We start from the raw sequence: 26,220 nt of genomic DNA, 5'->3' as shown, positions 1-26,220 counted from the left end.
TACACCATCTTGCTAGTATTGAAATGTTTAAATGGCCCAGAAAAAAGAAACTCCTCTTACATATCTCACTGCATAATTAACCACGTGTATTAAGTTCTGGCATAACCAGTACCCCACCAGAAACGAAGGAATATCATATTTCTTTGACTTTAAATGGGAAAACTCCTGCATCAGAACAACAGCTGAATATATGTTTATAAAACTGAACTGTTACTTGTGTTTTTCTTAGAATATCCCACTTTAAATTAGCTGAAAATAATAATTTCCTCTAAAAATTGCCTCACGTTCTAATAGAAATGTTTAGGCTTATTATACAACATCCATCATTCACCCTCATCACCACTTTTTTTCCACATTTAAGTGTTTTTTCTATCTGACATTCACACACATTCATACTACACATAACATAAATACTTTATTGACCCCTGCAAGGGTAATTACTCTGCTACAGCAGCAGGTTAAAGATTAACAGTAGTACAGTCTACAATAAAAAAACGACACAGTTAAAGTAAAAGTGACACAGACGGATAGTAAGAGCCTGAAACTGAGAGAAATACAACATTTTATACGTAGAACGGTGATTTAAAAAACAAAGAAAATGAAAAATAAAATGATTTTAAATTAAAGTAAAAAAAGAAGAGTGAGACTGTAAAAGAGAGTAGTGCAAATTGCAGTAATAAATAATAATATGTGTGCTATAAATCTGAGAAACAGCTGCAAGAAGGTTTAATACAGAAATATATGTGTGTGGAATCGAATGCCCGACAGGTGTGCTCACCTGTCACAGAAAGAAGAGTTATTGTACAGTTTCACAGAGAACTGCAGGAATGATTTCCTGAGGCGTTGTTTCGGCAGCTGTGCTGAATAAAGTCTGAGGGAGAAGGAGCTCTGCTGCCTGGAGCGGGTGAGGTGGATTGTCCATGATGGAGAGCAGTTTGTTCAGTGACCTCCTGTCCATCACTCAAAGGCCTCCTGATTCTGGAAACTGATGTTCCCAGCCTTGTGAATGAGTTTGTTGATCCTGCTGGCACCGATGCTACCGCAGACCGGTAGAAGATCTCCCAACATCTTTCTTCACACATAATAGATCTGAGCTTTGTCAGAAAGTGAAGTATCCTCATCTTCTTCAGCGGGTTAAATTCACATGCTAGTTTGTGCTTTCTGATTTAAAGCGTTCACAGTTTTTTTTCACTGTTAGGGAAAACAAATGATTACTAGGGGTAAAAACAAAACAAAAAAACCCCATCACATCCCAAAGTTTTTTATTAAAGCCAAACAGAAATCCAGCACAACAGAAGGAAAATTAGCCACGGCCCTGGATGGGGCTTCTTCTTATTTGTCTGCAGATGAATTACACGGCACCATAAAATGTGACAAAATATACCCATCTCTTTAGCAAATCCAGCATGACACTTATCCACTCTCTGTGGCCCTGAGGGAGGCGTCTGTAATCGGATCTCTGCACGTCTCCTTTGTCACTGAGGAGACAGAACCGGTTGTAGACTGAGGATCAGTGATGCAGGTCAAGAGGGTGGAGTACTGCTGGAAGCTCCCTGCACACACACACACACACACACACACACACACACACACACACACACACACACACACACACACACTTTGGAGCACTTTGCAGTTCTCTGTTTACTGCACTTTAACAGGTATTAGGAAACAATGATTCACTGTGCTGCTAATAAGATGTGGGGTAACTTGCTTTTGATCTGTTTATACAAATGTGCACTTACATGGGTTTGTGCATGTCTGTGTGTGCGAGTGTGTGTGTGTGTGTGTTTCAGCCTCTCATCCATCTCTTTCTTCTTCCCTTCCAACTGTTTCCCAACCTGTGCTTCCCAGGCTTTATTCTTCTTACGCAGTGGCTCGCTTCTTTGCTTTCTCCTCAAAACACACTTTAATCTTTCCATCGCCCTGCCTCCAGTTTCCTCCAACACATTTAATATCGCCCAACCGTTTGCCTCTTTTTATTTCTTGTTGTGTTTGCAGGGTGTCTCCGCTGCAGAAGTCTGAGATCGTGGATATGGTGAAGAAACACGTGAAAGCCATCACGCTGGCGATCGGCGACGGCGCGAACGACGTGGGGATGATTCAGACGGCTCACGTTGGAGTGGGGATCAGCGGCAACGAGGGCATGCAGGCCACCAACTCCTCCGACTACTCCATCGCACAGGTGGGTACAAACGTAGCGTGGAGACAAACAGACGTGCACGGCTAGGTTCTTATAAAAATGTTTACAGGCTTTACTCGAACACAGATAAGGAAGAGACGCTTGTTCGGCTTGAAAACTCCTGCAAAGGGACAGGCGCTGACTGCTGACCTGCTCACCGTTCAGCTCATCTTGATCTTTAACCTTCCCTCAGGGGACAGCTGACTTACACGGATCTGTGTAGGATCATGTTATCGATCCGAACACGCTGCTCATCACAAACATCTGCGTCCTAAAATAAAACCTAGTCAAACTATGAGCTGAAATTCCTCTTTTTTTCTGTTTTTGATGCTTTTTCATTTCAGACTGGGTTTCATTGTCCACTTGTATGCACATGATTTAGCCCTGTAAACCCTGAACATGAATAATTGACGTTATTTCTTTTCTTTTATTTATTGAATCTTTGAAAAACTTTAAGAAGAAACGAAATATTAATTTGCATATATGAGTTTTATTTGTATCATATTTGCTACACAAAACATTTTTTTTATTTATTGTGCAATTCATGTAAGTTTTTCAGGGAGAGAAAAAAATCTCTGTTGATGTCGCAGTCTTAAAACCTTACAAAAACTCTAAAGGAATGCTAGAGGAAGGCATAATTATCTGTTATTATACTTTTAATTATTCGCTTAAAATTGTCAAGAAAAGGAGTTGAAGCTATGGAGGGTAGTTCAGTTTTAAAGGCTTGTGAAAATAGCTCTCATGGTTGGTGCGATTGCTCTAAAAGTTGCACTTATATTCATTCGAAATTGGACCCTTTTGTGTTGATATTTTGTAGCGTATGATCTGGATCTGGTTCAGTTCACCCACTCGTACTGTACTGCGATTGTTTATGTCAGCAGCTGTTACAATAAGTGCCACCCTCCTGGCTAAGAGAGAGCTTTAATCTCAGTGAGACTTTAACCTGCATAAATTCAGGCTTTCCTAGATATAATTCCCCAAATCTCTCTTTTGTGTAAATAAAACCTCTGTTATGTGTATCCGTTGTTCCCTTTGAAGGATGAAAAAAAATCTCTCTCTGTGTCCTAGTTACTCTGGAGTCTTCTTTGTATCTGTATCTCTCACACAGACACATTCTGCCACTTTCACTGTCTGCGTTGCCTGTCTCTTTGCTTATCTTTATCAGCAGGCCTCCTCTTGCCTCAGCTTTCCCTTCTCTCGGTCACATTCTTGATGCATACCCTGTGCTCCATTACTGCCTCAAGTTTTTGCTTTCTAGCCTTTTGTTTTCCCTCCGAGTGATGGATCGTGTCTGTCTTTGTCTCCTCTCTGATTCGGTAGTTCTCCTACTTAGAGAAGCTTCTGCTGGTCCACGGGGCGTGGAGCTATAACCGCGTCACAAAGTGCATCCTCTACTGTTTCTACAAGAATGTGGTCCTCTACATAATAGAGGTAAGAGCGTCGCCACCACACCCTGTCTCTTTTACACACACACAGTTACATTAACAGAGACATTTTGCAGCTGTTTGTCGACACGGCTGACAGTGATGGACGAGGTGCCCTTCTGGTGTCTGCTTTCTGTCCTGCTTGCATTTGCAAACACACACACACACACTTAAAAAACTGTGTAGCACTGACGAGACCTTGGCTCCAAAGGTCGACTGTTGTCTCTGTGTGTGTGTACTTGTATTGCTCATGAAGTTGGGACATGTATCTATTTACACAGTCACATAGCCGGGGCCACGGGGCCTTTTAAGGACAGAAAATCCTAATAAATCATTAAATTTCACAATGAAGACTTGGTTTAAGGGTTGAAAGGTGTAGTTGTTGTTATAGTAAAAGTCTTAAGGAAATGAACTTAAATCAGTTTGTTGTCATCAGAAGTGAAACATGACTGCGTTTGCGTGTGAGTGATGAAGGGGCTGCTATGAGGGGTATTTGACAGCTGTGCTCGCTCCAACCCCTCACCCCCTCTTACCCCTCTTACCCCTCTGTCTGACATTAAGGATGCCAGCAGGTGCAGATCCTCATGTAGCCCACGGTCCCGCTCACACCACCACTCTGTGTGTGCGTTTGTGTGTTTCCACGATTATCTCACATAGCTGGCTTCCAGCAGAGCTCTTTAGGCCAAAGGTTATAGACTGTCTCTGTCCACTTAGTGGAGACAGCATAGGGGGATGGTGTGTGTGTGTGTGTGTGTGTGTGTGAGAGAGAGAGAGTTTTGTGTATCAGGCCTCACCCTTAGGCTGTATTCTCCACTGTATGCCCCAGGAATGCCACAACTCCCACCAGCGGCCCCAAACATTTTCTTTATCTGTCCACAGATCTGCCTGTGTCTGCTGTTGGTGTGTGTGTGTGTGTGTGTGTGTGTGTGTGTGTGTGTGTGTGTGTGTGTGTGTGTGTGTGTGTGTGTGTGTGTGTGTGTGTGTGTGTATTAAAGAGCTAATGAGGGTTTACCCGAGGCGCATTCAGTTACAGTGTTTCGGTGAATTAGCTGAAATTGATTTTGAGGTCCAGACAAAACCCGCATTAAGAGGGGGTTTTAATGCTTGTTAGAGGCAAAGCAAGTTTAACTGTTGTACAAGGATTTTTATCAGTATATTATCAGTATATAAAGACATACTATTGCCATCTGAATAATTAAGTCTTAAAAAAGGAAGTTTTTCTAACACCACTACCTCATTTTGTCATTTTCCCCCTGCTGCTTTCACTGTCAGGACCTCCCTAAGGCAGTTTTACCCTTCATTATTGTTCCTCTCATCCCCTCTCATCCCTCTCTTTGTGTCCCAGCTCTGGTTTGCCTTTGTGAACGGGTTCTCTGGCCAGATCCTCTTTGAACGCTGGTGCATAGGCCTCTACAACGTGGTGAGTATCCACCCTTCACTATCTGACAATTTTCCATTACCCCACTCACCCTCCTTCGCTGTCACACTTTCCACTTGCTGGATATCGATTGTTATCTTTCACTCTATCTCTCATTATGAGTAGCGCTCTGCTTTGTCTTCTCCTCACAGCTCTTTCTTGCATGCATTTGGTTTGAAAGTGTATGCATGTGTTCTGGTGACTGCGAATTACTTCAGGGGAAATGCAGAGCACTTTTACTTACAAAGCAGGTGTTGTGTGCAGAGGTGAAGCCGTTTTGATGCTCTTAGTCTGATATAAATAAAGATTATGTGCAGGCACTGTATTTGTCATTAAGCGTTTTAAAGGCTGCGCATGTGTGACCTCTGTGTGCTGCAGATATTTACCGCTCTGCCTCCGTTCACTCTGGGGATATTTGACCGGCCGTGCAGCCAGCAGAACATGCTCCGCTTCCCGCAGCTCTACCGAATAACCCAGAACGCCGAGGGCTTCAACACCAAAGTACGTGCGCAGATGTTCACAGACACACACGCACATTTAGATCTGTCCTTTTGGCTTCAGGATTCGATGAGTGATGCCAGCTGTTTGTTTGGGACTTTGGCGAGTAAACAAGGGGGGGCTATGGAGTCTGGGATGTTTCCATTGCAAACCATAATGAGATTCATAATGCGAGAATAAGGAAGTCTTTCATTTTACAGGGTACACCAGCAGCTTAACCTACTCTGTGTGCGTGTGCGTGTGCGTGTGCGTGTGTGTGTGTGTGTGTGTGTGTGTGTGTGTGTGTGTGTGTGTGTACCAGAGCTCACTTTTGATGGCACTAGAACAGTGGGAGTTGTGTGCTCTTGTGAGGAATTGCTGTTTTTGTATGTTTTTGTGTGTTTAGAGGTTTAGGGGGATGGAGCATTTATGTGTTTTGGCATTAATTTACACTGACTTGTTTTCCACTGTCCCTCTCCTCCACCTCCACCTCCTCTCTTTCTGTGTCTTTCTCCGTCTTTCTCCTTCTTTCAGGTGTTCTGGGGGCACTGCATCAATGCACTGATTCATTCAATTATTCTCTTTTGGTTTCCACTCAAAATGTTAGAGCACGGTAAGTAAGCCTGCCCAGATCATCCTTCTGCAAGCGATTAGTTTGGTTTGCTGACACTCGCATGCTCTCCGCAGACTCTCCCTTCAGTAACGGTCAGGGAAACGACTACCTGTTTGCAGGAAACATGGTCTACACAGTAAGTGTCGTACTGGAAATTTATACGTGTCTGCTTTTGTTTTGATTTCTGCTTTTTGGCGCAGATTTGTGCTTTTTTTTTCACCTGCACAGTGTTTGTGTACACACCACAGTGTTGCTGCTTCCTCAGAGCCCTTATGAGTCTCCAGTCAATCTAGTCCCGTCTAGCCAGCCTGTCTCCCCCTCACATTCGTCCATCTATTTTCTCTTTTCGCTTCTGCGTCACACACTCTCTATCATTTTACTCCCTTGGAGTCTCATGTGGATGTCGGTGGTGTTTATTTGTTGTGTGTGTGTGTGTGTGCGGACTGCGAGGGATTGTGGGACTCCAGAGTATTTTAACAGACATTGCTGAGTTTACTGTATAACATTATTGTTTATTATCTCCACAGTCGCCAGTCAACTAATCCTGTTTCTGTTTTTTTTATTTGCCCACCCGCTCCTCTGTGTGTGTGTGTGTGTGTGTGTGTGTGTGTGTGTGTGTGTGTGTGTGTGTGTGTGTGCGCAGTATGTGGTCATTACAGTGTGTCTGAAAGCTGGAATGGAGACCACAGCTTGGACCAGGGTAGGAGCATTAACACACTCTTAATACACCACACAACATGTGCTGTATTTTACTCCAGTGTTGACAAATAAAGGGCAGGGTTGGGGCAGGGTTGGGGTAGGGTGGGGTGGGGTGGGGTGGGGGGATGGGGTACTCTGTGAGCCTTTCAGTGTAAGTTTTCCATACGACCTGGTCTAAATGCTTCATAGTCAGGAAAAGCATGGCAGAAGATGTGGTCTACCTTGATGTTGTGGTGGAGGTTTGAGGTTTCTCAAACTGCAGTTGCTTGCACCTTTTCTTCCAACTAGTTCCTGTGCAGCTTTTTCCTTTACTCGGTTTTTCAGATGTAGCCATTAAAAAAAACAAACAAAAAGGTCTGGAAAGTGTCCAGATCTTGACAAAGAAATCACTTCGAAGCATTCAGCTCAAGCAAAGATACTTAACTGCGGAGCAGCTGCAAGAACAGCCAAATGTGCTTGAAGACGTTCAGCTTGTAAGCAACAAATGGAGCTCAGGCCGTGCATAGCGAGGGAGAAGCTGAGGCAGCAAACAGTCAGCGCACCATCTGTTCTATGAAAAGTAAATAAATACATAAACATATGAGAGAAATTGATTTAATTTAATAGGGATGTTTTAGAGCCCAGATGTCCTCAAAGAATTCTTTTCAAGTCATACAGTCCCCTGCAATAGTCCTGAACTACCCCTCATTTCTTTATATTTTGCTTCCAAGGAGCCAGCGTTTCTTTAATTGCTTAAAAAGGTATTTAACAATAGTTCTCCAGAGTTTATGAAGATTTTTAAAGTTTTTCTTTGGGCATTGTTTGCTTTTTAACTGCTTTTCAGTCCAGTTCTTGTACCTGACCTTTTTGGAGGAATCTTTCTTTTGTTTGTTTGTTAAGCCACTTAAAAAGCCGCTTCTGTCTCTGCAAGGTGTGCAGGCTGTCCTTAAAAAAATTTAAGGTAACTGAACAAGTGGAGGAAGAAAAAAGAAATGTCAGATGAACATCATATCCCGTACAGATATTAAAAAGTTCATCAGAAATCTGATACATGAGCTGAAAGATGCATTATGCCTTTCAGTTGATCCATCTACTGAAGCCTCATCAGAAGCGGTCTCAGTGGAAGCGTGGCTGTCGAGCAATTCTTAGCTGGAATACCAATGAAATACAGCAGTGATGATGCAAAACAAAGTAAGGTGTTGCCATTCGTGAGACATTAGCTGATTTACTTCACAGGTCACTGACAGGCAGGATGGTGAAAGGGACTGATAATAGTCGTGTTAACATGATTAAAAAAAAAATCATGTTAAAATATACCAGCTGTCATAAGAAAATGCAGCAGCTCATGACATTACACAACAGTATTCTACACAGGCAAAACTTGGAGCACTACTCCAAAGACTGTTCCTGAACTCTGCCTTAGTAAATAGACATAAAACAAGGGGAAAAAAACAAGTGGGCTTAAAGAGGGGAAATTCTGAAAAAAGAAATAGAGAAAGCTGAGCATGTGGCTTCAACTTTCAGTTCTAAAATAACATAAGCCAAAGTGGATATGGAGTTTAGGATAACAGTAGCTCCAGCCATGACAGCCACATCGTTTGCTTTTTTTTTTTTTTTCGTTTTCCTGTGGTTGGAGAGGAAGGAGAGACTGGCAGGATGGACAGAAAGGGACTGACACCTCTGTCCATTCAGCTGTCCGCACAACAGTGTGGCGGTAATGAAGCCCGGGTCCCACTGGAATTCACACAGAGTCCCCTTACAGCGGATCACACACAGGGAAAGGAGGGAGGGGAAGGTTGTCTATATTGGGATGAGCTGTATGTAAAGCATTTGACCTCATGCTGTCTCTCTTTTCTCTCTCTTTATCTCTCCTTAACTCCCTCTCGCTGTCCTTCTTTCTTCTCTCTACCTCCCCATCTCTCTATTGTAGTTCTCCCACCTGGCGGTATGGGGAAGCATGGTGCTCTGGATCGTCTTCTTCGGTGTCTACTCCGCCATCTGGCCCACCATCCCTATTGCTCCTGACATGCTGGGCCAGGCAAGTCTCTCGCCATAAACACGCGTCATTCATTTTTATAACAAGGTGCAATGGTGGAGGTTAGAAAAAGGCCCTTCCTACTACATCTCTTCTCTGCAAAATCACCTGCCCCTCCCTTCCGTTTTGGTTGCCGTTACATGGTGCCTGAAGGACTCACCTCTTGGGTGTTCCACAGCGACACTGCTGGAGCCCCCCTGGCTTCCCACACCTGCTGCGTGTCACCCGAGCTCCAGTCTTTTACTGCCCTCTGTGGAGGTGTTGACTCAACAGGGTGGGCTGCTGCCGCTGCTGCTGCTGCTGCTGGTGGTGATGAGGGTCCAGTGGGGGGTGATGCGAGGGTATGTGGGACCCCTTAATTAAGAGACTCATTTTAGAGTCTGGGGATGAAGGCATGGGTGAGATGAGGTGCCCCGCTGAGCGGCAGGGGAAGGGAATAGGGCCTTCTCAACTCCCCGCAGCCCATTAATTCAATTTGTGTCAGAAATCAGGAATGCGGTCAAATATCTCTGCAGCTGCTCAGCCTAACTGGGGAATGGTCAAAGACAGCCCCCCCCAAACTGCACTATTGCCTCTCTTATTTCCCTCGCTCGCTCTATCTATATTTCGATCTGTCCATGTGGGACACAGGATGAAAAAAAGAGTTGTGTACGTCTGCTCAAAATAGCTACGTGTGACATGTGTGTCCAGATCCATGTAGCGGCTCAGACCAACAGTCTGTTTCTATGGATATAACAAAGCAGAGAAATTCATGTTTTCATGCCTGCATCCTCGCTGTCCACAGAGATTATGTGATATACTGTGAGTCTTTGTGTGGAGGCATTTGTCACAGACAGAAACGCTGATTATGTGTGAGTCCATTTGGATCGTCCGTGCCTTGGTTGTGATTCCAGCTGTTCTCTGATTCATTTTCCCAGTTTAACATCTTTCTGTGGGAACCCAAATCGTCCTTACAAATGCAAAAACAAGACGCAGGAAACATGTGATACAGGCAATAAAGTATTCGAAGCTAAAGAGGACACGGTGCATGCGATTTTGACACCTAGAGACAAAGACGTGCAAAGCAAAACACAGCTCGTGCAGTAAGATAACCGAAGCAGAGAGAAACTGCAGGGATTTACCAAAACAAGTGAGGACAGGCAACAAACGATGCAGTCACTAATAATGAAAGGAAGTTGTGAAAGAGTGAGATTGGAGGGAATCAGGGGAGTAAGAGTTGTGTGGGAGTAAGTATCAGAGAGACACACAGGCTGACAAATGGAGACAGTAGTTAGATGCGTGATTAATCCTTTGAGACAGATTAAGAAGGGAGGCAAAGGTCACTGAGGCTGGATTGGACAGACAGGTAGTGGGTGGAGGGGTGGGACGCCAGCATCTCTGCCACTTAACATCACAGAAGTATCGTTTTGCAGCTGTGTGAACGTGCTGTTTGAGTTGTAGTTAAAAGCGGTGAGAAAGCTGTTAAATATTTCTGGCTAACATTCGAGATGTTCAACTTTGGCTAACTCCCTTTATGCTCTTTATGACTTTTGAGTCACATTTCCTTCAGCCGTTACCGTATGTGTCCTCCCCCCTCTCCTCCACCTCCACCCTTGTGCTCACTGCTGAGAAAAATGACTTAATGCTCAACGTGGATTCATATATGAGTGGAAATAAATGGGCCCTGTGTGTTGTCACCGCAGGCTGGCAAGGTGATGCAGTGCTGGCACTTCTGGCTGGGCCTGGTCTTGGTGCCTGCCGCGTGTTTACTCAAAGACTTCGCTTGGACGGCGTAAGTAGAATCCGTTTAATATAAATACGTGGGGAATCCATACAGACGCTATTCAACTTAACTGAAGCGTTTACATAACCCGTGCTGAGCACTTCTTACAATGAATTACACGTGTCTACGAGGTGAAACGCTCAGAGTTTCCTTCGTGGGGCTGATGAGCTTTTTTTCTGCTGTGCAGCGCACGCCGCTCTGTGAGGAAGTCTCTTCTCGAGGAGGTGCAGGAGCTGGAGGCGCGGTCTGTTGACCCAGGCGCAGCTGTCCTTAGAGATGCCAGCAGCCGCAGGTATATAAACGTTACAAAGCATCTTGGGATATCACATCATACATATACATCTTTTTATCATCACGTATATATTTTTTAAATTTAATTTGCTTTGTGCTACCATGTCCCAAATGTCTGCAGTTTTAATAATGGCCTGCTAGTATCTTTATTATATTTTTTTATGTGTGAAAATAAACTATTTCTGTCCCCCCTGTGGCAACGTCCACAGGGCTGAAGCCAAGGCTGAGGTCCCGTAGAGCCAGAACTGCTCACAGAGGTAGTTTCTGGGTTTGCACTGTCCCACTGTGTGACCTGTGACCTCAAATGACCTGTGTGCCCCATTGCAAGCTGCTTTGGAGTGACTCCTGCTTGTTTTCCATTAACCAAGTTCACATCTCCCTCTCTTTGTATCTTTTAATGTTGTTTTTTTAAGTATTGTTCTCACTTTTTTTTTCTCTCCTTATTTCTTTAAATGCGATCGTTCTTTTTCTTCATAGGTGGACCAATTTAAACTGCTGTACTGATCTGGTGTGTTTAACGTTTGTCTGTAGCTTTAAAGGCTGTGACTTAGTGTTGTGCTCAGTATTGCATTAGAATAAAAATCTTTGGCTAATTTTGAGGGAAACTGTACAAATTATAGATTAAGTACACGACCCCTTTTCCAAAATCACTGGGATGCTGGTTAAAATGTAAATGAATGAACAAAATGCAGGGAGTTGAAAATCATTTAAAGTCTGTATTTCACTGGCAATGGCAAAAATAACATTGAAACAGAGACATTTAAATATTTTTGAATTTGATGCCAACAAAATGATTTATAAAAGTTTCAACATGAACAGTTTTCCATCACCTGACAGCATATATTGCTTCAAATGTTGCACACGTCATCCAGCATCACTGGGGGCTAAGCTACTAAGTTACCTAATCCATGTGCCTGATGCACCTTAATACCAACATGAATGTTGATGTCCATGACTTCCAAAAAGAATTTAAGGTTTTGATTGGGCAAACCCAATGACAGCTATCCACATCACCTCGTTTAATCGTGTTTATTTGTGTTTTATGGGTGAGGGATTTTGCATGTGTGGATGTAGTGACAAACTGTGCTCACCAATGACGGCTAAGAGGCCAAAAATCTCAGCCATTTAGATTTGGTTGCCAGTCTTGGATTGTCTTTGCACTGCACATGATTTCAATCCCCAACTTGAAGCTTTATTCTTACCTGTATGGACAAAAGTATTGGGCCAAACCTCTTAATCTTTAAATTTAGGTGTTTTCAGTCTAGCTGGATAAAATCAAACACCTCACCATGCAGGTTTGTTGTATTGGTTTCTTGAACTTTTTCCTCCGACGCCCCTTTCATCCATTCCGGAGGTGCAGAGATTTTGAACCAAGAAGTAATTTTTCCAGAAATGTCTGTGGTATTATTGCAAAGTGCAAGTGTTTAGAAGCCACCAGAACTCAGACTACAGAAAGTTACAGAGCGTGGTTGCTGACTCCTGAGGTGCGAGGTGCGTAAAAGTTGCCAACAGCTCTGCTGACTCAATAACTGCACTAAAAACCTCCTCTGGCTTTAACATCAGCACCAAAGCTGTGTGCTGTGAGCTTCATGGCGTCGGCAGCTCCTTTACGTGTGACGTGTAAGTGTTCCGGTACTTTTGTCCATGGAACAGTGTCTGTCCAATTAACCCTAGTCAGCTGTGAGATGTTCACCTAACTGTAGGTGTTATTTTTAGCAAGTCCACAACTTTAACAGTCTAATGTTGCCCTTGACTCATCTTTGTTGGAGTGTTATGCTGGAAACAAATTAGAAACAACCTTATATTTGTCCAAAAAAAAACCCCAATATTTCTCTGTTCTAAGATATGGTGTGTTGTTTTTTTTTATTAATTTGAAATAAATAAAACATAGTTCATATAATTACATTTGATGCAGCATCCAAAGTATTTTGGAAAATCTAGTTTGTAGATGTTTAGTGATTTACTAGCTGTGGCACAAAGTGATTTAGGACATTTAACTGGAGGATTTCCATCTTGCTACTTTAGTTTAATGCCCCCAAACATCTCTGTAGGACACATCTGACTATTTCTCCATATTTGTTATTTGACGGCTATGCTGTGGCTGCTACCTTTTATTGTAAAAACACACTATAAGCTTATGACATACAGTGCAGTGTTAGATGATAAAGAACAATACCAAGAACAACACAAGTATTGTACTTTTACTTCATATTTGACACCTTAAATTAGAAGTTAAGTTTGGATAACGAATACTCACATGAGGGGTGTGAATACTTATTTCCCTGTGTTACAGTGAGTTCCACAGTTTTCTCATTTTATGAGGAGGTTGAGTTAAAGCTTTCACCAAGAGAAAGTACATTAGAGGTGGTTCTTGTTTCTTGAAGTGAGCAGAAGAAGTCCAAGGTATGCTTTCAGGTACGGGGGGATGAGTGTAAAACCACATTGCTCCTCTTGACCCTTAAACAGGGCTCCGTCCTTGACTGACCCTGCTTTTAAACGCCGGGAGGCAGGAACACATCCTTGAGTGCTTTCCATTCAGAATAAGAGAAGGAAAGTAAGGGCGAGCTGAGAAGCAATGGAGCAAAATGGAAAAGAGCACATCTGTGTTTGTAGTTTTTGGGGAGGGTAGGCATGGGAAAAGGTGGAAAGGTACAGTACGGGAGTGTCTCGGGGGGAAGAGTTCAAATAGCGTACATCCTCGGGCCCTTTTGAATCAGAAAGTACCCACAGAGAAACTTCACGGCAGGAGTGAGGACAGCTTAAGTCATACTGATGCACGAGCCGTTCATTTATTTGTCCAGCCACTGTTTAGTAATTTTATCGACCTCACAGTGCCGTCATCCTTGTAACAGACATTATTTTGGGGGCCAGAAAGTCTTTGAGCAAGCTCGAGAGCTCTCTTTTTTTTCACTCCAGTGAAAGATTCCCAGCGGTCTTAGACAGTTATGAAAATTTCCTAACCGCTTGTTCCAAATGTTAGCCTTGGGAAGGCTGGGTCGACTCCATAATTACTCCACTGATCATCATCACCTCTGTGTACTCTAAGTGCCAGGGAAAACCCTTGTGTGTGAATTTAATGCTCCACTGGCAGATAACTGCACAAAATGTACTCCTTCAAATAAATATGGCAGAAGTTAACTTCCCGAGGCGCCCCTTACGTTTACATTCGACGTCTGCACTTTATTGGCTGTAATAATGGCGATGACACGGGAGACAAATGTATGAATATATGTGTGTATGTATGCATTCGAGCCGGCGTGTGTTAGTGTGCAGTATCTGGAATGGGCTTGGTTATTTTTGGTCACCGGAGGAGAGGAGCCGTGACGGCGTGTGGTCTCAGAACAGAGGGTCCAGTCTTCTTCTTGGAATGGGGGGGAGAGGAGAGTGGAGTGGAGTGGGGATGAGGAACAGTTTACTGTGGATGTTCTGTTACCCTGCAGGCAGTTTATGACTTACTGTTAAAGTGAATGTGAAAAGCAGTCGCTGTCTAATCCACCTCTAACAAACTTTCTGGTCCTAAATCTGCTGAGATTTTGTTTACTTATTGATCTGTGTGTTTCTATGTTACTCCCTAAAGAAGTGCTTTGCTTTTCTGTTATGCTGCAGTGTTTTACTGAAGAGCAGCTAAGATTAAAAATCATAGTCATAGAAAAATTAGAGGCAAAGATCCTGAAAGTCTGTAGACTGGTTGTTAGTAAGGGTGTTATGTAGTTGTGGGAGTAGCAGATTCTGTCATTTGTATGATTATGTGTTATTATAGTGATTATGTTGTGATGCTTTGGAGTAAATGTTCTTCCTTACCGTTCCTTCTTTTTATCTTGCAGTCTAAACGAACGGGCCCATCTGCTGACAAGAGTCTTTAGGAAAACACCTTCAAGTGTAGGACGCTCAAACTCTGTGCAGCAGACTGTGTCACGTGAGTGCTCTTTCCAATAAGAAATGCTATCATGTAAACCAAGTCTTGCTTTAATGCTACAGTCACACTAGGGCGAACGGTGGCTGGAGGCCAAAGTTTTATGCGACTGTGCGCAACTGATTTGTGATCTTGTTGCCTTTTGAAATGGTTCAAAGACAAAACGACCAGCTGCTGTCTTCAAAGCAACTTCAGTGCGTCAAAATGGTGATAAAACACCAGTAAGACAGAGTCAGTCTGCTATCAGTTTACTGTTGATTGGGATCAAGGTGGCAATTATGTGCAACCTGTTTGCGATAATCCAGCAATTAACTGTGATAAAGAGCAAAAATTGCAAATCTGTTGCAAATCCTTGGGAAGGAAGGCTTTGTAACAGCTTAACGATTAAGTACTCACAAGATTAAGTACCAGCAAGAACCTCATAGATATAAAGCAGAAATTCCTCCAAAAATAGTGACAGAGTTGCTGCAGGATGCCTAAGTGACCTAACCCCTCAGCTACTTTTATATGCATTTATATAGGCAAATAACCAGAAAACAAACAGCTAAGTTCCCTGTTGCAAACGAGTTGTGCTTATCAGTGCAAACAGCGATTGATTGCAACGTGTTGGCGACCTGTGTCTGTTTATTAATTAGATGGCAAATTAGATCGTGGTCAGTCTGAGTTGGTCTGCAATTGTTTGAAGACAGGTTTCCTCTCACTAAGTGACCTGTACAATCACTGCAGCTCAGCAGTTAGAGCAGGTCATTCACTAATTCAAAGGTCGGATGTTTGGTCCTTGGTTGCTCCTGTTTGCATGCCAAAGATACTGAACCGAGTTGCTCTCTGATGTGTTCATTGGAGTTTGAATAGAAGATCACAGTGCTTGTGTAAATGGCTGAATGAATGTTGTATAAAGCACTGTGAGTGCTCCAGCAGAGTAGAAAAGCGCTATGTAACATACGTATTTGCATTGCAATCAAAAGTGGTAGCCCAGAGGTTGAGGGTGATGCATGCTCATGCTCTGGGCTACCAGTTTATCACCAGCACTACTTGAGGTTGTTTTTAAATGCAAAAAAAAATCTCAAATTTTCCTAGTTGCAAGGAGTTTATGTGACTGAGCCATAAGACTTCTTATTGTTTGGTATAAGCCAGCAGTCTCACTGTGTCATCTCTGTGTTCACAGTTTTGTTGTCACTCAGCACACAGGCTTAACAAGTAAGACTTCTCCTCCTCTGTCTCTCTGCAGATGGCTATGCCTTCTCTCAGGAGGAGCATGGTGTGGTGTCTCAATCCCAGGTAGTGCGCTCTTATGACACCACCCGCCAGCGCCCCAGCCTCTAGCCCCATCCCGGATCAAAGCTTTGGCTCACCGAAGCAAGAATTTGTCAAGGTGACAGCGGAGATAGACTTAAGTGACACCCTCACGCCGGGTGACCGACCCCTGCTGTGGCCTTACTGGACAGTGACCTGACCCCTTGCCGGGGACGGAAGTCACGGTCAGGCATGGAGGCCGTCGCTGGCGCTTGGAGGACTGACTCGGGAGAAGGGACCAGGCCGGATATACGGACTAACCATTGTTATAACTCACAAAGGCTGCACAGGCATGAGCAATCATATCCATGCACAGACGTGACAAGTCAAACTCAGAGACTGCTACTCATATCTGTATATCCCTCAGACTGGGTTTGCTTTATGCCTACGTGTGTGCGCGCAAGCGTGTGTGTGTGTGTGTGTGCGCGTTCCAGTGCGTCTCTATCTGCCTGTGCATGTGTGTCTGCACGCATTGGCGCTCCCGTGTTTGTGTGCATGCGTGTGTCGATCCATGTGCGTTCGCATCCACGGTTCCCTCTCATTTCCCGTCTGTCATCACGTGCCGATGTGGAAGGGGACGTCAAAATAAAGTCGCACTCGCTCGCTCGCTCACACGCATACAGGCGCGAAGAATTCCTTAAAATTAGACGGTGGGAAGCATATACCGAGGACCCGCCAGAGCCCTGCACCCCCAGCTACAGGCCCCCTCTCTCTCTCTCGTAACATCTCAGCATCGAGCCTCACTGCCAAACACCATAGAGATGCCACTGAGGCAGAACGCTCACCAAACCGGACCACAACCCTGCCACAGCCCCTCCTACCCCACTGAGACCTCCTCTTGCTTTAGCTCTCCCTTCATTCCTTCCTTCTTATCTCTCCATCTCATAGCCGCTTTGCAGCCTCCGTGTCCCTCTCCTCCCTTTCACAAGTTTAAAGAAATCCATTTTGTTTTATTTTCTGACCGCTCCCGTGACTCCAGACGCCGCCCGTCTACCACCGTCAGCTGACGTGGAGGCAGCATGACTGGCATTAGCGCTTCCTCTTTTATTTCTGTTGCATTTCCACTCTTTACTGGACTGTTTCTTTCTCTCTGTCTCTCTCTTTTTTTAAATTAAAGCAAACATCAATGTGTATTTGTTTCTATTTTTTTTTCTCTTTTCATTAATGCCTGTTTCTTTTGTACTCATATGTGAAAACATGTCTTAGCGGGAGTATTTTACTTGAAGTTGCCCTAAAAGGCACCCAACCAGAAGGGATTTGATTGAGATGCTCGCATGGATCATGTGTTGTTGTTTTTTTTTTTGTAGCTTTGGGGTTTGTCTGAATGTAGAGTCCATTGTCTGTGAGCTCTGTGTTGAGGACACTCTGGTTCAGGAATGCAAAACTGAAAGGGGATGGGCGAGAGGGGTTGTCCTAATCATTAAATCTAATCAATCCATGGCCTGACTAAATGTCTTTGTGTTTTGGCTGCGCGTTGTGTGCTCTTGCAATCAAAGCGAGGGGTTTTTGAGTCCAACTGTAGCTCCCGGGAAGCTGGAGGAGTCTTGGTTTACATTTCACACAGAGGATGGAAAGGAAAAGAAAATATAGAAAATGTCAATGCGAACATTAAAAGCTTAGCATTTTATAAATTGGCCAAATCAAACCTCTCCCACGCTCCTTCTTTAATCCCAAGGGAGTGACTGTAGACAGACCATTAGCCGATTAATTCACCACCACCACCCTCCCCAACTGGAGATCCCTTTCCCACCCACCTTCCTGGATGTGGCCCAGCCCGAAAAACTACAGCTGCTACAGTATGGAGAATCCATCGGGGTGCTGCTTTATGCTTTTCAACTCCTCCCCAGTGACTCTCCAACGGGACGATATGCTTTCCACATTACTGTAGCTGAGTTTCTTGAGGAGCTTGCCAAAACTGCACTTTCACATCATCATATTCTTAAACTGTCCATTGTTGTGGTTTATTATTTCTCCTGTGTGTGTGTGTGTGTGTGTGTCGGGTGACGTCCTCTGTGGGAGGTAGACCAGTCTGTGAATGTGTTTCTAGTAGTTTAAGTGCGTGAGTGTTTTAAGGAGATTAAAACAACCCAGTCGACCAGTTATATTTGTTTTTGTTAACCAGGGCTTTGTTTCCAAGTGTGTGTCTGTGCTTTGAGTATCACTCACCTTTCTGGTTATTAAGAAACTCACAGCAAGCCTATTTTTTTAGTTTTAAAATATGTTTATTTTTTCAGTTTCATATGAAAAAGTGTCTCTCCTGCATTAAATCACTGTATTTCAGGTGGAGCAAATGCATTCGATCTAAAATAATTCCACAATTTCACATACTCTCTTACTATTATTCCCCCCCACACGTCACATAAGTTCCCCAATGAATCTTACAGACATTGTGCTTGGAGTACAGATGAGGTGCGCAAGCAAACCAGTTTCGGTACTAAAGGACATGTCGGGCTGCACGCTCGGTGGAGCAGCACATTCCTCGAGCTGCACGTTCCTCGGTTACAGTGGCACAGCTTTACACCGCTAGACAGAGCGGCAGAAAATTCAGCAACTTTCGCTTATTTTTACAGATTAACAACCAAAGCGGCCACTTCCTTGCCCTTCCTAAGTGGAAAATAATGACTCAGAGCTGCCCCGGAGCTGCCCGTGCTAATGCACTGAACTGTGGTGGTGTGAAGTACACACACACACACACCTCGCGGGAGAGAAGTGAAGGGGGCAGCTGGCATTTTGGGGTTTTTTGTTTTTTTGCTGTATAATTAACTGTAATGCTCAGAGAACTTCTCTGTCGCACACTCACACATCCAAGGAACATTAACGGCCTGCCTTGTGAATAGATCTAATTTGGGGGGAATTTCTGAATGTGTTTCTGGGGTTTTTGTATTTCTTTGTTTCTTTTTTTTGCTTTCTGGGTGGCAGGCGGGGGGGTTGGATAGTAGGGTGGAGCGTCACAGTCTGTGTCCTGTGCTCACTTCATTAGATTTTAAATGGCCTACAGGGAGATCGCGACTGCCTTTCACATCACACCACCTGCATTTCCCATTACACACAGTTACACTCACAGTTACTCACGAGGCCACCGCATCCCTCCACACTTCACACTCTCTCGGACTCGCACACGAACAGTACAAACATCTATCCACATGCTTTCTTTCCTCATACTTTCAGCGCAAAACAAAAATATACTGTATTATATAAACCACTCACAATCATTCACAAGCACAGATGTGCGCATGGCATAAACACAGCATGTGGTCATATATTGTTTTTGCTTGAATGTCCATTTTTCATACAGTCCGCTGCTATAAATCATCCAGTCATCGCTCATTCCTGTACATATAAGCCTGCAAATCTTTTTCTCACACACATCCATGCAAACACAAACACATGCAGCCTTTACTTGATCTCCGGGCTGCAGTGAACTGTGCATTATTACTCATCAGGGCTGCACAACCCTCCGAGATGCAGTTTTGTCGTTGCATCCAGTGAGAGGATATTTATGCATCTGCCTTACGCTAGCTCGTTCCACCTTTCATACAAAACAGACACAAACCACACACAGTTACAGGGCAGGTCCAGCTACCAGGAACAGCTTTATGAGTCCTTCATGTGAGTCTGACTCCCTGCCTTCTTTTTTTTTTTTTTTAAACCCCCCTCCCCCCTCCCCCCCACTCTGGCAGTGTGCCCAAAGGTCTGTCTGCCGCAGCCCTCACAGGTTAAACTTCACAAGTTAATCTTTGAAAATAAAGTGGTAGAGTGGTCTGCTGGTTGGGCCCTCGTCACACTGTCACTGGAGGGTGTTTCTGATCACTGGTGACACTGGAGCCAGCAGTGGGAGGAGGGCAGGGTGACTGGAGGGGTCTGTAGCCCCCCTGAGTGGGGTCCAAGTAGGCTGCGGTAGAGGACACGGGGTGGGCATAGCCGATGTACTGCGGATGCAGGAACTGTCCCTGGTGAGGCATGATTTGGGTGGCCTGCTGACAGTTGAGTACGGAGAAGTTGGTGGGCATGTTGACAAAGACGCTGGCATCAGGGGGCAGGCAGCAGGAGGCCTGAGCCCGCATGACTGGAGGAGGGGCAGTGCGGGGGACAGCGGCTGGAGCGGACGAGCTGGATGAGGTGGCTGTGCTGGACTGGCGGGATGAGGAACCCCTGGAGGTGCTCGCCATCATAGGGATGGTTTCCAGGAGGCGCCCACCACCGCCGGCCCCACCTCCTGTCGTGCCTCCGGAGGACAGTTCCTGCTTGGGTCGGAGACACCGGCAGCAGCACACAGCGACCACAGAGCCCACCACGATGAAAGCCACGAACACTGAGCCCACGATGAGGAATGGCACGTAGATGGGAACTACAGAGAGAAAAGAAGAAGAGACATTGCCATTAAACTGACATTAATCCAATTCATTTTTATTTCTACAGCACCAAATCACACCATTTGTCACTTTATATTGTAAGATAGACCCTACAATAATACATACAGAGAAAAACCCAACAATCATATGACCCCCTACGAGCAAGCACTTTGGCGACAGTGGGAAGGAAAAACTCCCTTTTAACAGGAAGAAACCTCCGACAGAACCAGGCTCAGGGAGGGGCAGCCATCGGAGCAGATGTAAAACAGCTGTAAAACATGTGATTAGTGAAAAAAACTATTGCCTGTTAAGCTGTGCTGCCTTGCATGCTCACATGTCTTGCTTATCTGCACAGGGTCTCCTTCATGTGAGTGGTGATTGAACGAGACAGCGAAACAAAGGACTGGAGCAGAAAAATAGACGGTACACTGGATTTGAGTCCCCAGGGAGTCCCAGAGTCTCATTAGCAGTTATTAACTTTGTTTTGATCTGTTTTAATCCTGCACACCCCACTGTGTCCCCGGCCTCTTCAACCCCACAGACCTGTGTGCATTTGTACTGGTGACATTCTTAAGCCTCGCTGCCAGCCAACATTTGTGACCCTTTTCTCGCTCTCTCATTTTTTTCCTCTTACCCCTATTTTTTTTTTTTTTTACTAATCCTCTGAAAATAAGTTACTCAAGTTGAAGTACAGTACTTGGCATCTGCTTAAAGAAAGGTATTAAAGTGGACTGATTTAATGTAGCTGAATGGGAGGTTATTCGGCTCTTTAAATCAGAGGAATAAACCAGCTCCTTCTCACTGACCTTTTCTTTGTTTCTGCTTAACGCAGCAAATCATACTCTCAACAACTACGCATTTGTGTAACTCTCACAGTTCCACCAATCAGACTATAAATTGCTGGGTCAAATAGGAGATGTCTGTGTGAGCAGGTAGAAGCTTTGGCACGTTATTATGCGAGAAGAACTCAGTGTCAGTCTGTAAATTTTGTGAAGTGAGCAGGAAAAGCTCCAAAAACAAGCCTAAACCTCGATCAACAGTAGGAACAGTTTTTCCTGACTCTTCGTTTTTGGTAAAGCACTGAAGGCTGAAACAGGGCGACATTCAAGATGAGGTCACCGCCGATGAGGTGTTTCCCTCAGTCGCTCATTCCCATGCTCACTACCACAAACACCTTTCAAAGCACAATAACGACCATGTTACATTACAAGTGATTAGTTGTGTTTTATTGTTCCCACTGGGTGTAGTTATTTTCCACTTTGAATGTGCCCGTGTATTACGAGGTGTAACTGTATGCCGGAGAGAGAGAGAAAGAGAGGGAGAGAGGTGGCAAACTGGCTCCAGTTTCCTTTTGTCTGTGAGCTCTTTGAAATGCATCCATGCGACTTTGATTTTTTTTTTTTCCAAAATGCTCATCAAACGTGGCAAGGTATTAAAAGGATTACTGCATGGAAGCTGTTAAGAGCAGGAGATCACTCATGGGCAGAGGCAGCAAGGTCTTGGTAACAAGAGCAGAGGCAGAGGAGGCAGAGGCACGCCGACATGAAACAAACCAGGACCTTGACCCATTTCCTTTCGACAAGAAGTGGTGTTAACTTAAGAGGCTTCTGCACCACACAGCTGCACACTTCACAGTAAACAGGTTTTAAAAGGAACATTTACAGTATAAGTTACAAGAGCAGAAATGTACCAGGGAGCCTCTCTGTGCCATCTTTCCTGTACTTATATGGCCTCCACCTCAACATCTCTACCTCCACTCCCTTTTTATGCAATGCTAATGAGGAGTAGTCATTTCAAGGACTTTCTCCTTGTGTTGTTTTACCCCTGACTTCACTGCTATTAGAGCTACTTTCCCAAACACTGTACGGTAAATCATTAATGGAGTGCATAAAGGTCCTAAAAAGTTAATGCACAGTAGTAAATAAGCTCTTTACTGAACACATCAAAAAATCAGCTACCATATGAGCTTCACTTTTTGTATATTTCATTATTACATCGCTGGTAATGGATCAGTTTGAATCTTGTGGTTGTTGTAGCTGCTGAAACTGAATCTGTAGAGTCAGGGAGTTTAGGCCTTTGGGTCCTATCATAGGGGTCGTTACCCCCTGAAGGGGGTCACAAGATAAATCTGGAAGGTCAAGAGATGATTAATGGAGTGGAAAAGAAGAAACAAGACTGAGAGCATGTTTCCATGCTTGCAGCTCAGTCAGTCGGTGCAGAGGCACAGCTGTGCTTTGGCGTTGAGCTAAAGGCTGATTTCGTGATGCTGACATGGCCACATGGTGATTTTTATCAGGTATAGAGTTAACTAATGTTACTTTAGCTTCTTAGCATACCAGTTGACACAAAGTGCAGCAGAGGCTGCGTATGATTGGCTTTGCAGATATCCAAAGCAACAGATAAAGGGAAGTGCAGCTTTAACCTCCTAGGACCTGGCGACCACAAATGTGGACATCACATTTTGTGTTGTCTTGACCAAAGTACTAAATTTCGCTCTACAAGGGCCTGATATCCACTTACGAGGACATTATACTGACACTGTTCTATTAAAATTTCAAACAAATATCCTCATACGTGCATCTCATTTTTGTAAGAAACAAAAATCAAGAAAAAAAAAATCTGGCAATTCTTTGTTTTTACATCCATCGGGTCCCAATCAGCCCAAATGTCAAAGAGAAATTAAAAATGCATGCCATGGAAGAGTTCGGGTCTTAGGAGGTTAAATAAAAAAGCTAAGAATTCTCCATTTACTAACTAACATTTGATGAGAAGATCCACAGAGCCTCCTTACTGTCTGTAATATTAACAGGTATTTCCTGCTGAAACACTTTTCATTTTAAGCCACTTCATGTGGACACTGAGCACTAAACCCCACTTAGTACTCACATAAATTTGAAAAAACTAACTTTATTCTTTACTTCTTTCTTTTAAGGCTTTTTTTTTGTGCACATGGCAATTATCCCCCCTCCTCCTATTGTTCCCTGTCACTCGTCCACACCTGTTGCTGTAGTCGAGCTGTGGCAGCCCCCTCTGCTGAGCTCTTGTTTTGGGCAGATTCTTCGTGGCTGGCTGGCTGATTGGACCCCTCCTTCAGCCTATCCCACGGGCTTTCTCCTGTTCCCAAATACCATATGTTCCTTCATGTTCAGCACATTAATAATTTCCTGCGTGTTATTCCCCCAACACTGCACTATGTGTATCTCTTTGAGATGATGAATAGGCTGTAAGCACATGAAAAATGTGTAAAATGCACAAAGTGAACTGGGCTGTGGATGAATAAAAACACTTCCTCTTTTAGTAAGAAAAAAAAATGTTTTCCTTTAAGTAATTTTGGCTGGAGGCCTATGAATGAAATGTATATATTGCTTCCTGTAGTGATAAGCCGTGATAGTATTAGCAAATGACAGATTGTAGCTGGAGAGGGCAGGGTATCCTCTGAGGAAACATGTATTGCACTTTTCTCTCATGTCCAGTATGTTTCTTTCGTGATATGGTGCACTTTCGAGAGACTTTACAGTAGATTAACTTATGGGAATGTAAGCAGTGATGAATGAGGGGCCAGAGGGGGAGAGGTCTGTCACCCAATCCACGGTAAAAGTTGGAAAATGTGGGTCATATTTTGCCTCTGGTTTTGGCAATGATGCCTCTTATATGTGAGCTTCTAGTTTGAAGCATGACCTGAGTGTGAGGGCCTCAAAGCCCACAGATACCACAGAGACTGGAGTGGTTAGATTACAGTAGCAGCTTGGCCAACAGAAAGAGACTCCACGAGCCTGGTGAGAGGAAATAACGCAAATTGCATGTGTTTTTTCTTCTTTTTAATGAACAGAGCTGTCAGCACCCTTCGTGAGCTACACTGTCCAAGATCCGGTCAAGTCCAAACTTGATCCCCGTGGGGACGGCGTGATCTGAGCCCGGCCCCTCTCTTGCAGTGTTACAGAACAAACACGGCTATTTATAAAGTGCAGCAGCACGGCACAGTTTGCCATTTGTGAGGGCAGTTAACCGGTTTTTTGGAGGAGTCTGCTGTGTCCGTGCAGCTGTCGCTTGCCAGCCGAGACAGGCAGCAGATGCAGCTTTTAACAGGGAGATACTGTGAGTCTGCTGGGTTTATGAGAGGAAACCAAAGCTCCCAGCAGGTCATATTAAATGATATTTACAATATCAAATTCAAGGCATCCTGTACATACGCAGTGGGGCGTGTATGAGGTTGGCTTATGGGATACAGTATGGTAAGATTTATATGGAATGAATAAAATCAAAAAGTTTTTACTGAGACTGTAAATTCTGAAGTGAACAAAGACTGCACTCTCCCCAGTGAAGCAACAGGTCAGGCAGTTTTAGTGCACCGACGTTATCTCAGTGTCTCTCTCACATGAATCACACGTAAGTCTACAGAACACAGGGGATTTAACTATGAAACTTCCTATACAAGAGTTTAACTTAAAGAACCCCCCCCCCCCCCCAAAAAAAACAAAAAAAAACAAAAAAACAAAACCATTTGGTTTTTATTCTGTTTGCGCTTTGCTCTTCACATGTTTAAGCGCTCTTCTTCCAGTACTACTCATAATATTAGTGGGATTATCAGAAGCGAGAGTGAGTGCAAGTTATGGGCTTGTACCTGCACCGGAGTCCTTGTTTTCCTTGTTGTTTGTCCCGGGCTCCGGTGACTGCCGGTCGTTATCGCAGCTCCCCTGATCAAGCCGCGCATCCGTGCTGGAGCAGCAGTAGCGCAGCTCGCATTTCCCGCAGCAGATTATCGCGTCCACTCCGTCTATCTTCTCCGGGCACTGAAAGCCCTCTTTCCAGGCACCCTGGGAGTCCCGCCAGCCGTGGCAAAACTCCCCGCTCGCTTTCACGTCAATAATGACCAACAGCAGAGTCACAATCGCGGTGACAGACATCGGGAAACCTCCTCCCCACATTCTCGGCCAGGTGGCCCGCGGCCGCACGCTGGCGCACTGGAAGAGACTGAGAGGCTTTTACTCCCCGCGTCTAAGCTGGTGAGGGGGGTGATAAGCTGGGTCGGTCCGATGAAGGGAGCAGAGGGGATGCAATGCAGGAGCCGCAAACAACTTAGAGGCTGTCATTTGTTAGCGAAATCGCGTGCGTAATTCTCCAAAAGTGACTCCGGTTATTCAGGAGATGCACAAAAACCAAATGGATACTACTAAAAAAAAAAAAAAAAAAAAAAGTCAGAAAATATATGAATTTATAAGTTTGACTGATATTCCAGTTGCAAACCCTCGGAGATCTGGTAAATCCAGTGTAGAGAAACTAATGGATTTCCTTTGGCACTGCAGCGAGGCTGTTTTTTGTCTCCTCCTGAACTCTTCAAATGACTTTCCTCGGGGATCCAGAGAAACTAACACTTGTAGCCTGATCCATGGGCGCGCAGCTGCTGTCACCCTCGAGTCCTCTCACAGCCAGCCCCGTGCGTAAAGATAACGTTTCAAACTTTTGTGGCTTGGCCTGCATTGTTGAGTGTCAGAAGTCAGTCAACCAAATCTGTGTCAGTCTTGAACTAAAGCCCACAGAGTCTAACCCACCCTGTGTCAGAGTGAGAGGGGCGTGTAAAAAGTCAGATGCAAATCCACACCTCACTGTAACAACCAGAGTAAATATACAGGGAATACCAGCAAACCACATACCACTGGTCAAAATGCTGCAATTTAGTTGATATTTTTTAAAAAGTAAAATAAGAAGATATATCATCCGACCGTCTTTTTTGGCAACAGTCGTCCAGATTGGATCTCAAGTTTTAACTTGAGGTCAGAGGGATT

At 44.3% G+C, this 26,220-nt stretch overlaps 2 protein-coding genes across 8 annotated transcripts in view; one reads left to right on the top strand and one right to left on the bottom strand.

Annotated features, from left to right (window-relative positions):
- Positions 1-17,524, top strand: part of atp8a2 (ATPase phospholipid transporting 8A2) — a 51,823-nt gene extending 34,299 nt beyond the window's left edge. For 6 of the 7 annotated variants that reach the window (XM_063483643.1, XM_063483644.1, XM_063483645.1 and 3 more), the window contains 12 exons: positions 2,002-2,185; positions 3,503-3,613; positions 4,952-5,026; positions 5,402-5,524; positions 6,035-6,113; positions 6,188-6,249; positions 6,757-6,813; positions 8,722-8,829; positions 10,509-10,597; positions 10,776-10,880; positions 14,704-14,795; positions 16,021-17,524. In XM_063483643.1, the coding sequence (XP_063339713.1) occupies positions 2,002-2,185; positions 3,503-3,613; positions 4,952-5,026; positions 5,402-5,524; positions 6,035-6,113; positions 6,188-6,249; positions 6,757-6,813; positions 8,722-8,829; positions 10,509-10,597; positions 10,776-10,880; positions 14,704-14,795; positions 16,021-16,115 (1,180 nt within the window). In that variant the 3' untranslated portion in view covers positions 16,116-17,524. Of the gene's footprint in view, positions 1-2,001; positions 2,186-3,502; positions 3,614-4,951; positions 5,027-5,401; positions 5,525-6,034; positions 6,114-6,187; positions 6,250-6,756; positions 6,814-8,721; positions 8,830-10,508; positions 10,598-10,775; positions 10,881-11,356; positions 11,388-14,703; positions 14,796-16,020 lie in introns of all 7 variants that reach the window. The other variant, XR_010094838.1, reaches the window with a different exon arrangement.
- LOC134634444 (protein shisa-2) lies at positions 17,372-25,961 on the bottom strand. Its single transcript, XM_063483649.1, has 2 exons — positions 25,059-25,961; positions 17,372-20,433 (listed from the first exon to the last, which is right to left on the bottom strand). Exons 1-2 carry the CDS (start codon positions 25,360-25,362, stop codon positions 19,865-19,867), a joined length of 873 nt encoding a protein of 290 aa, XP_063339719.1. The 5' UTR covers positions 25,363-25,961; the 3' UTR covers positions 17,372-19,864.
- Between the last annotated feature and the right edge of the window lie 259 nt (positions 25,962-26,220).

This window comes from Pelmatolapia mariae, linkage group LG9 (genome assembly GCF_036321145.2).
Source record: "Pelmatolapia mariae isolate MD_Pm_ZW linkage group LG9, Pm_UMD_F_2, whole genome shotgun sequence".
NCBI lineage: Eukaryota > Metazoa > Chordata > Actinopteri > Cichliformes > Cichlidae > Pelmatolapia > Pelmatolapia mariae.
This window is presented reverse-complemented; position numbering and strand designations above follow the sequence as displayed.

Excerpts from the sequence above, each read along its gene's own strand:
- LOC134634444 (XM_063483649.1), bottom strand. The coding sequence starts at position 25,362 with ATGTGGGGAGGAGGTTTCCCGATGTCTGTCACCGCGATTGTGACTCTG. Across the intron at positions 20,434-25,058 it reads AAACAAGGACTCCGGTGCAG|TTCCCATCTACGTGCCATTC; the intron begins GTACAAGCCCAT and ends TTCTCTCTGTAG.